The sequence below is a fragment of the Pantherophis guttatus genome, chromosome 2 (genome assembly GCF_059756535.1).
Source record: "Pantherophis guttatus breed Tessera chromosome 2, ASM5975653v1, whole genome shotgun sequence".
Taxonomy (NCBI): domain Eukaryota; kingdom Metazoa; phylum Chordata; class Lepidosauria; order Squamata; family Colubridae; genus Pantherophis; species Pantherophis guttatus.
This window is the reverse complement of record NC_142064.1, coordinates 291,280,464-291,291,462: the sequence shown is the minus strand read 5'-3', so window position 1 is coordinate 291,291,462 and position 10,999 is coordinate 291,280,464. Positions and strand designations below refer to the sequence as shown.

General features: G+C 50.9%; 1 protein-coding gene across 1 annotated transcript in view; it reads left to right on the top strand.

Moving 5' to 3' along the window:
- Nucleotides 1–2,572: 2,572 nt before the first annotated feature.
- LOC148116146 (H-2 class II histocompatibility antigen, E-S beta chain-like) overlaps nucleotides 2,573–10,999 on the top strand; it is a 70,378-nt gene continuing 61,951 nt past the window's right edge. The window contains exons 1-2 of the mRNA XM_087884951.1: nucleotides 2,573–2,752; nucleotides 3,789–4,079. Coding sequence (XP_087741077.1) covers nucleotides 2,668–2,752; nucleotides 3,789–4,079 — 376 coding nt within the window. The 5' untranslated portion in view covers nucleotides 2,573–2,667. The remainder of the gene's footprint in view (nucleotides 2,753–3,788; nucleotides 4,080–10,999) is intronic.

Below are 10,999 nucleotides of genomic sequence, written 5' to 3'. Positions count from 1 at the left end.
GGGGGGGGGGAGATTTCCAGACTGTGATGGTTAAAAGGCTGTAATCCTATAGTGGAGGAAATAGGATCCCTGAAGTCCTCAGGATTTCTATTAAAATTCCAGGTTGTTCTATAAATTATAAATTTATTCTTCGGTTTAATATACTGTCCCTCCATCCATCCTTCCTAAATAATCCTGAAATCTTTTCCAAGGAAGAAAATCCTCTCAGATCCTCTGACACATCATATCCGTGGATATGGATTTTCTTCTCCTTCTTTTGGGAAAATGTTTCCTCCAACTCCCCTCCAGAAGAACTAAATTCATCTCAGAGGCTGATTCTTAGGACTTGGGAGCCCCAGGACTGATTCCTTTCCCCATAAAATCTCTTTTTTTTTCTCACGATCCCTGCAGGCAAAACGTTGAGTTCCCTGGCAAAGAACAAACAGCAGGAATGGAGAATCTGCTCCTTCATAACATAAAATGTTTGTGAGATTTATGGAGTTTAAAGGTGGAATCACGGCAGAGATTTGGAAAGGAGGGAAAAGCTGCATTTATTTGGAAACGATATTTCTCTTCAAAAGACGTTTTGTATGAACACAGGTACAAAAGTTGGAGGGAATTAAGGACAAAAACAGCCTCAAAATTTCCAGGGAGGAAAAACTGCCTTGAGGGTCTTTGGCTGAGAATTGGCGGGGGGGACGGAGGAAGAGCCGCTGCTCAGATGGGGGGGAACCTCCCTGAATTCTGGGCTTGGGCTGGAAGAGAAGGGGGATGGGGGGGTCTTGGCTGGGCTCTGGGTGGGGGGAAACTCCACTTGGGACCCTTCCTGGAGGGGAAGACCGACTGGACTCCCACTCCTGCCCTTGGGATCTCGCTTGCTCACTTGGGATCTCACAAGCAGATCCGGAGTGGGGCAGCGTCTCCAGGAATCACCCCTCAACTGACAGAAGCCGAAGCCCAGAGATGGTGGATCCAACCTGGAAGGGATCAGGAGGGATTTCCTGACTGTGAGAACCAATGAATCAATGGAGCAGCCCCCCCACCTGGAATTGTGTGGGGAGGAGGGGGCCTGCATCCCTGGAGGCCACGGGGTTGGACTAGAAGATCTCTAAGGTCCCTTCCAGCCTTTGAGTCTCCCCATCGGCCCTCCCCCCCCAGCCTTCCACCCACCCACCCCTCCTGCTTGTGCGGGGAGGGGGAGGAAAGGCTGGGACTGTCCATAAAAGAGGAAGCAGCCGGAGACCCTCCAGACTCTGGGCTGAACCCCCGACAGGCTCCGCTCCAGCAGTCCTTCAGGGGGTGATTCTTCCCCCCCTTCTGATTCACCCCCCCTCCCCCATTGAGCTAAACAGCAGCCATTCTGGAACCCAAACCGACCTAAACCCCACAGCGCTGGGGGTCAGGCCTCCCCTGGGAAGGTTGGGCTGGGAAGAAGTTTTTTTCCTCTCTTTTTTCCTTTTGCCCTTTATCCCCCACTTCTCCTTCGCTTTCCTTTCCCTTCCCCATTTCCCTAAGACTTTTATTTTCTCTTTCACGCCTTTATAATCTTAATGGAACATCATAAAAAGGAGGCTTTTGTTTTAGGGGCCTTCCTGTCCCACAGCCAAAATATCCAAATCTCATCAGGATCTGCACAACCAGATGGAAAAATTTCTTCCACAATGTAACTTTCTATATATTTTTTTCTGCTGAAAGTAGAGATTGTGGTGCATTATGGGAGAAGATGTGGACGTTCTCCGAGGAAAGGAGCGGGAAGCGGAGGAGAAACGGCCGAACTTCATTCCGGGATCTTCATCCGGGGCTGCTTTGCAAGGAAAAGGGGGATCCCCACCCACAGAAAGGAAGAAAGAGGGAGATCCCTACACAACCGGGGTTCAGGGGAGGGAAACCTGAAGGAGCCGGTCCGTCCAGACGTTCTGAGCAAGGGAGACGCGTGTTTCAAGGAAGGAAATCGCCCTTTTCTCTTGTGAAGCCAAGAGATCCCTACGGAGATTCCCCGTGAATGGAGAAGATCCGGATGGATTAGGAGGGATCCCTGCAGATCCTGCCTGGACTGTCAGCTGAGGGTTTTCCTGGCTTCCCTTCGGATTGCGGGGAGCGTGTGACCCCCAAGTCCCGGCTGGCTGTGGGGCTGCCCCTCCCCCCTTGTCATCCAGGGCAGTTGCTGGGGGTCCCTCCTCCCCTTCTGAGCCCCGAAAGACCCCTCGAGCTCTGGATCCACTTTGCCCTTCTGGACTCTCGGCAGATCCAGTTTAGGCTCCTTGTGGGCACTGTGGGAACTCAGAGGGCATCTAGTCCACCCCTCCAGTCCAGGCGCCCAGAGAAAGGGAGAGTGGAGGAGAATCATGGGGGGGGGGCGCAAAAGGAACAGGACATTCTCCTCCGGAGCTGGCATGAAAGACCCCCAGATTGCAGCCCCCCAAGACTGAAGGGATCCCCCCCCCCCAATTTCTCCGCTTATCTCTCTGCGCCGAACTCTCTCCTGCATCGGGTGAAGTCAAGGGAGGCTCTGCCCGGAGACCGATGACGCTGCAGAAGGGAGAATTCCCATTGGTCCGATTGCTCTTTGTGGACTCTCCCTCTTCCGAAGTCCGAGGAAAACTCCTCCCCCCCTCCAGACCCTCCGATTCCTCCTCTGGGGCTGGGAGCGTCTTTCTCCCCCCTTTGGGGCGCTTGTGGGGAGCCTCCATGGCTTTGGCTGGGCTCCCCTTGATGCTGCTGCTGGGGGCGCTGGCCCGGATCCCCGGGAGCGAAGGGGGGAAGGAGACCCCCGGTAAGGAGGGGGCTGGGCGGGGGAGGAGGGGGCTGGGAAGGGGGAAGGAAGCCGATGGGTCCCCAGAGCCTCCACCAGCCTCGATCTCTGCGTGGTCGCCTCCCCCTCCCTCCCCACATGCCCCCCCTCCAGGAGGACGGAGAGGGACCCTAATCCTAACCCTTCCCCCATGTAGCCAGGTGGGGGTCGCAGCCTCTCCTGTGCCTGGGTGGGAGGGGGCTGCAGGGAAAGAGGAAGGGGAGGAAAAGCGAAAGAGGGAAACTGAGGCATTTTCAGCCCTGAATCCCCAGAAGGGAAAAGAGGCATTTGAGCAAAAGTCTTTGGGCTTCTTCAGAAACTTCACTTTTTCTTCTCAATCTCAGATTGGAGGCTGTGAAGATCAGGCAAGGGGGGGGGCTTCGGGCCCTTCATGGGGAGACCCTGAATTTGGGGAGGAGAGTTAGAACACCCACCAGCCCCATAATCCCCCTGGAGGGGAGGGGGAAGTGAGGATCTTTTTGGGGAGGGGAGAGGAAAGAGGGGTGATGGTCGACAGTCCCCCAAAGGGAGGGAGCTGGGCTGAAGATTGGGGGGAAGGAGAAAAGGGGGGAGAGACGGAGGGGAGGTGAGGACTGAAGGGCTGGGAGACCCCGGGAGAGTCGGTCTAGATGTCCTCATTGTGGCCCCTCCCCATATCCCCTCCCAAAGGAAGAGAGAGTGGGGGGGGGATGTTACTTTCCCTCCAACCCCCCCCCCTCCTTCCTGCCCCTTGAGATCCAACCTTCCCTGCAGAGACTGAATGGGATCGCCTGACCGGTTGAGCTTCTGCCTGCCTTTCCCCCTCTCCCCCTCTTTCCTCCCCTCCCCCCTCCAGACCCCCCAGGAAGCCTCCCTTCCTCTCTGGGACTGAGAGAGTTCCCCTTCCCTCCTCCAGGGGGCGTCTTCCCCCAGTCTCCCTCGGAAGGTAACCCGCCCCGCCCCCTCCTCCTCTTCCAACGGCTGGGAGCGATGGGCCCTGGAGTCCCTCCTGACCGCCTCCTCCTCCTCCCCCTTGCAGCCCATTTCCTGTACCAGCAGAAGGCCGAGTGCCGCTTCCTCAACGGGACGCAGCGGGTGAGGCTCCTGGAGAGATTCTTCTACGACCGGCAGGAGTTCGCCCACTTCGACAGCGACCTCGGGAAGTTCGTGGCCGTCACGGAGTTGGGGCAGGTGGATGCGGACTATTGGAACAGGGATGAGCGCCTCCTGCAGTACGTGAAGGACTCCGTGGATTCCTTCTGCCGGCACAACTACGGGGTGTACAACTACCAGGCGGCCAAGAGGGAGGAGCGGGCGATTGGCCGGAGAGGTGAGTCTTCGGGGGGGGCTCTTCCCTGGGACCAGGACCCCCCTTTCCTTTCATTTCACTCCTTGGGATCCTCCCGGATGAAGGTTTTACTCCTCATCCCAGGCTCCAAACTCTCCTTCCTGCCAGGAATCTGGGATCCCTTCCATCCATTCCCCGCCCACAAGAAAATCCACCCTAATATGTTTCTTTTGGGGGGGGGTATCTCTCTCTCTCTCCTGCTCAATGCTTAAACCGAGATGTAAAAACCCCAATTAGAGGAATCCTGATCGCTTCCGTCTCCCTTCCTGGGGAGGCTCCTGATTTGGGGGGAGAGTCCAAAAACACCCACAGACCTTAAAACTGAATTTGGGGTCATAAGAAAGAAATTGGGCCTCCATTCAGCCCTGAAGCCTCAGATTCTTTCATTCTCTCTTCCAGATTCCTTCAATGTTGCCTACATTTCTTTTTCTCCTTTTATTTCTTTGTCTAATAAAATATTTTTACAGGATATTTTCATGGAGATAATAATATTCAGCTATATAATTTGTTTCTAGACAATATTTAAAGTTTATTTTTCCCCTACAAACAGCACAACATTCTTGTCATCTGGTATAATATTTGAAATAATTCTCATTCCAATAATATTTAACATAGAGATTTCACTTTCACTTTTATTCATTTATCTAGTGATTTTTGATAACCTCCGAAAGTGCCCCAAGTGCCAATTGTGTTGGTGTTGTGAGTGTGTCTCTTTTGTGGGCCTCTCAGGGCCTCCCTCCCTCCTCCCTCCTTTTGGGGGTCTCTGGGGGGATTTTCCCTTCAGGGAAAGGAGCTTCATCAGCTGCCCAAAGACTCCAAAGCCCATGCTCCCCTCCTCTTTTCCTCCCTTCCTTCCTTCCCTCCCTCCTTCCTTCCTCTGGTTCAGGGACAGGACCAAAATCTCTGGATGGTTTGTTCCTTTAGCTCCTCACAAGCTTTATCCACATAAATAGAATGCATTTTTATTATAAATCCAAAATATTGATCCTGAATTTCATTGTGATTCATATAATTTCTTCTTCATCTAAAGTATTATTTTTACTTCCATGAAAATACTTCAGACAAGAGGCCAATAATTCTCCAGGTGTTCCTGTTCTTTATTAAAAGAACAGGAATATTTATTAAATTACGTGTATTTAGAGCAAATTGTTGGTCCGGATCCACTTTAGGAGACCTGAAATCACAGGATGTTTCTTGAGTCTCTTTGGGGGAATTTTCTCTTCCTTTTTCTTTGACTTCTGAGCTGACTTTTCTCTCCGGAGAGATCCAGGCGTCTCCTTCCCCCGAGAGGCCAAAGCTTTTCTCCGGCCACCAAGAGAGGCTCCCAACCTTCCCTCAACTCTCCCCAAAATTATATATGTGTATATAAAGACCTTAATGAATCCTGTTGAATCAATCTGCCTGTGGGTGCTTTCTGGATTTGATTTTTACAAGAAACTCTGATTTATATCTGTGTCCTATTTTACTATTTTATGCATCAAGCTTGATATCAAAAAGAAATCTTGAATAACATGATGTGGGGCAGCTAAAATGTACTTTGTCCTCCTGCTGTTTTATATCAAAAGGTCTATTAAATTGGATTCCTGGATGGGCCGAGGGAGAAAGTTGTGTCCCTCGGTAGGTATTTAAAAGGAAAAAAAAAAACCTTTTTCCAATTCAATTAAAATCTCCAGCAACTCCCATCTGGCCAAATAGGAACCCCAAAATCTTCACACGGCAGTCTTGTAAATAAGGAGGTTTGGGATGGGCTATAAAAATAAAAATGTAAAAATACCAAATTGCAGCTTTAAAATCTGATCCTTCCATTTTCTTGCTAAAAGACTTTTTTTCTCATCCAAACTTTGCATTTCCTGTTTTTTTAAAAAAAGCCATTCTCAGTTTGTAAAGCCTCTGCCTTCTTTTAGCAATTCCACAAAGGCCTTTAATGTCCCAAGAGGCAAATGGGATTTTCCTGGAAAATAAAAACAACTCACACCTGAAATGCTGCTATTTGTCTGCGTGGAAACCTGACCAGATCCCAGGTTGGGATTACAAAGAACCATTTAAAAATGGGTTCTTCTTAAGCATTATAGAATTTACTGTTAATAAGAAAATCCCTCAAGAGAAAAAAAAAATGGTTAGCAAAGGACTCTGGGCTGGAATGGATCTATTGTCAACTCTCTTGGGGGGCTCATCCAGACTAAACCCCCCCATTAATCCATCCAAGAGTTGTGCCAGTTGGAGCATTTGCTGAAGGAGGAGATCAAGATCCCAGATCCCCTCTGGATCCCTTCCCCACTCCCTGCCCCCCTCATCCAGGGCAGAAGCTTCCCTCTGGGAGTCAGAGGGACCCCTCCCCACCTCCTTCCCCAGGAATGGCTGGTCCCTGCGGCTGGGAAGGAGGCCGGCTGGGTGCAGGCAGAGCCTGGTCTGAGGGGGGGGGTCTCCCTCTGAATCCCCCCAAAGCCCCCCCCCAGGAAGGATCCTTGGGAGAGATCATGAGATCCCCCAAAAGCTCTTCTGCCCTTCCTGCTCTGAAGGGGGGATTCAGGGTCTCTCATCTTCAATGGGGGAGAAACTTTTCCTTCAGGGGATTCTGGCAGTTATGGGGAGCAAAGGGCTGCCCCCCCCCATTGGGCTCCTTTGCCCTTTCCTTCAAAATGCCTCTTTCTGTTGAGGCAGCCTAAAATTGGGGGGTTTTGCAGCCACATCACATTTTGCACTTTCCCCCCTGAAATCTTTTGCTGATTTTTTGTGTATCTTGTGGCTCCTAAAGGGAGAAAAGGGAAAGTGGAAGGAGAAATTTTCTCTCTCCAAATAAAACTTTTTGAAAGGTGATTGAAACACCAAAGAAAAATGGGACAAATATCTTCTCTTTCTCTTTCTCTTTCTCTTTCTCTTTCTCTTTCTCTTTCTCTTTCTCTTTCTCTTTCTTTCTTTGCTTAGCTTGGTTGATCACCTTCAGGGCTGCCCAGAGGCATTTGGCTCCGTCCTCTCTCCTCTCCTCTATAACCTCCGCGTGAAGCCGCTGGGTGAGGCCATCCGTCACCAGGGCTGGAGGTCTCCTCCGTCTGCTGATGTGATAAGGTTTCACCTCCACCTCTGGGGACCCAGGAGATGCTGAGGCTGCCCCCTCGAGGGTCCCGGAGGCTGTGGGGGGAGGGGCTGAATGGGGGATTAGGGGCTTCGGCTGAACCCTGGAAAGGCCAAAGGGCTTTGGGTGTTGGGAGCCCCAAGATGGGGGACTTTAGCCAACTTCCTTCTGGGTGGAGCTGCATTGTCCCAGAGACCCAGTTGGCAATTCTGGAGATTCTCCTGGACTCCCGGAGAGCAGGTGGCAGTCACGGCTAGGAGAGTGTCTGTAAGACTTTGGGTTAGTTGTGGCCACTTTGGGAAATAAATTTAATACTTTTTTTTTATTTTTTATTTTGATTTATATGCCGCCCTTCTCCAGAGACTCAGGGCGGCTTACAGTGCGTTAAGCAATAGCCTTCATCCTTTTGTATATTTATACAAAGTCAGCTTATTGCCCCCACAAACTGGGTCCTCAATTTACCTACCTTAGAAAGGATGGAAGGCTGAGTCAACCTTGAGCCTGGTGAGATTCGAACTTACAGTAATTGCAGACAGCTGGTGTTAATCACAATGCTATCAGTCTGCTGAGCCATCAGGCCCTAAACTTACTAAACAAACAAACAAACAAATAAATGTTGTGGTGTTAGACCTAATTAAAAGTGTGGTTTCATTTTCAACAAGATCCCAAGAATCATCCGACTCGTGCTGCATCTGTCCTTCCCGTCTTCTGCGTCGTTTCTTTCCTGTTGTGTCTCTCATGTGGCTCCTTCTCCTCCTTCCCTCCAGCCAAGCCCACCGTCTCCATCTCCCCCACCAAGATGGAGCCCTCTTCCCCCAACACCATCCTCCTCTGCACCGCGACCGGCTTTTACCCCGTGGAGATCGAGGTCCAGTGGCTGAAGAACGGGCGGCTGGAGGAGGAGGGCGTGGCCTTTGGGGAGGAGCTCCAGAACGGAGACTGGACCTACCAGCTCCAGGTGATGCTGGAGACCCAGCCCCAACGGGGGGATGTCTACACTTGCCAGGTGGGGCATGCCAGCCTGGAGGCCCCCATCACCGTCCAGTGGGGTAAGTCCCTCCCTCCCCTCCCTCCCTCCCTTTCTGGTCTGTGGACCCAACCTGCCCTTAGAAGGGGGAGAGACCCTCCCTGTGGGGAGAGCTGGAATGGAGCCTCCTGGGGGAAGGTGGGCCTGATCCTCCTGCTCAGGTGAGGCTCCTTCTCCTTCCCCAGAGCCCCGTTCCTCCAGCTCTGCCAGGAGCAAACTCTGGACGGGGATCATGGGGGCCGTGATAGGAGTGGCCTTCCTGGCTGTGGGGCTCTTCTCCTACCTGAAGAGCAAGAAAGGTGAGTCTGGGGGGCTGGAGGAGAGGTGGTGGGGAGGGGACCCTCTAGGGGAGGCCTCTCCTCAAGCTTAGCAGGTGGCCAAGAGGGGCCCCTTGGGGAACATTTATGGGAACTTCTGTTCTTGGAGGGGCTATAAGTGAAGATCACACAACCTATTATGGGCTATCGATGGGGAGGGGGTCCCCCTGAGTCCCCAGCCCATGAAGGGTTCTGATTGGGTCTTTTTCTCCTTCCAGCAATTCCCATCCAACCTCCTGCAGGTGAGTTTCTCCTCTTCTTCCCTCATCTCAACCTCTCCTAAGAGTTATAGGTGGTTTTTTTAAATTCCTTAATTGTTCCTTTTAAAAAAAAAAAAAAACAATTTTTGGATTTTGGGCATCTTTTCCTTACAGAGACCTGAAAAAGTATTGCAATCATAAACAAAAGCAGACACAAACGCTAAAATCTTGCCCAGAATTTTTCCAAGTATTGGGAAATTGCAAAAGAGGAGAGTCTCAGGGTTCTGACGGATGCCCTCATTAAATCATGAGCCTCGAGCCAAGCTTCCAAAGAAATCCAGTTATTTATTAGGAGCTTCATGTCCGCACGTTCCCAAGTGAAGACAGCTCTGACCCTACATAATTTACGCCCCAATCATGACCCTGCTTCCCCCCTCCCCCAAGGGTGTGTCATCAATCACATCTGCCAACGGAGCAATTTTGGGGTTGTAGAGATCACTCCCCTCCAACCGCTGTGGGTAACCCTGGGATGCAGCCTTGAGAGAGATAAGTCTGGAATGTGCATTTCTCTTTGGCTGCCATGCCGTTTGATTGATTTCTCATCCCCCTTGCTTACGGCAACTCGAGAGCAGGCCAGGGATGATTTGCGACTTGACATTCTGCTCCCATCACTTCCTGAAGAATTTTTTCAGAATTTTTCCACGTTTTGGGAAATTGCCAAAGGGAAGGGAAGGAGGGGGCCATTCCTTCCCATTCCCCCCTTGGGGAGGGAGAACCCCAGGTTTATATTCCCACACGTATTTTGTAAGCAACCCACCCATTCTGTTAGGCTCACTGTGGAGGGGGGTTCCTGAGGGTATTCAGCCATGGGGACAAATTCCACCCCTGCGGCTATTTCAAAAGAGGTGACACCAGGGGAGAAATGCTCCTGGTTCGATCCGGATCGCCCAATCCGGTAGTGATGACGGCGGGTGGTTCGGAGAACCGGTAGCAAAAATCCCTGCCCCCGCCCTATGCCCAGCTGAGCCGCGCAATCATCAGAGGCTTTTTTTTAATTTTTAAAAGCATTTTTTCTACAACCTCTTTGGCTGAAAAAATGCTTTTAAAAGTAAAAAAAAAAAGCGTCTGATGATTGTGTGACTCAGCTGGGATCATCAGAGGCTTTTAAAAGCATTTTTTAAAACCACCTCTTCGAAGCCGTAGAGGTTGTAGACAAAATGGTTTTAAAAATAAAAATAAAAAGTTGACCACGTCCACCCAGTCATATTACCCCACTCCCCCAAGCCAAGCCCACAGAACTGGTAATAACAAATTTTACATTTCACCACTGGGTGACACCTATGCTACTATGCACTGCGATATTGTAGGCCACTTCAGCAAATGGCAGGAGATCTGCCCAGCTAAATTGCTGATAATGAACATAGCATCTCAGGTATTGTTCTGTCATTGCGTTCGTTCGTTCTATACCTCCGTTCGTCCTCGGATGAAAGGGGGAGCTAAGCCCTTGAGATGACCCTATCAACTTAATGAACTCCCTCCAAAACTTCTCCCTGAACTGCACCCCACCCTCCGGTCCGAGAGGATCCTTCTTGGCACCCCATACAGACTCCTTTGGGTTCATTAGTTGGAACCTGGACAGGCTCTTCTTCCTGACCCCCCTTCTCCTTGTGAGAATTCCCACAATTTCTGGCCAAGTGAGCCCAGGCTACCCCCTTTGCTGCCACCCCCATCGTAGCCCCGTCTTCTTTCTTCATATGAAGCATCCCAGCCTTTTCCTCCCTGAAATGGGCGGATTCTCTCTCTATGTGTCCCTGCCTGTCAACCACCCCCCTGCAGTGTGGGTCTGCCTTGGGGGTGGGGGATGAAAGGGAAGAAGAATATATTATTTACAGTAAAAGTGTCTCTTTATATTCTGATTTTCTCCCCCATCTCTTTTTCTACAGCACTCATGAATTAACCCTGCTCTCCGATGCAAAAGTATATTTTTTTTATTTAACAGCTGAAGACTCTTTGTCCTGTTTGCAACCTGTGAGAAATGGAGGCTGAAGGTGGCAGTTTGGGGGGAGGAGGAGAATGGCAGCCTGGACCTTCTCCTGCTGAGACACACATATACACCCCAGCTTCCTTTCAGGGCCTCTCTTTCTTGTGAGGGAGGGGTGGAGACCATCTAGACTGTCCCCAGGGATGCTAGGTGGACCTGTCACTCTAGACCCCTCAACTCTCCAGGCTTTGAATCCACAGCAGCTTCATCTACATTATTCTCCCTCCCACTCAGTTCCCTTCCC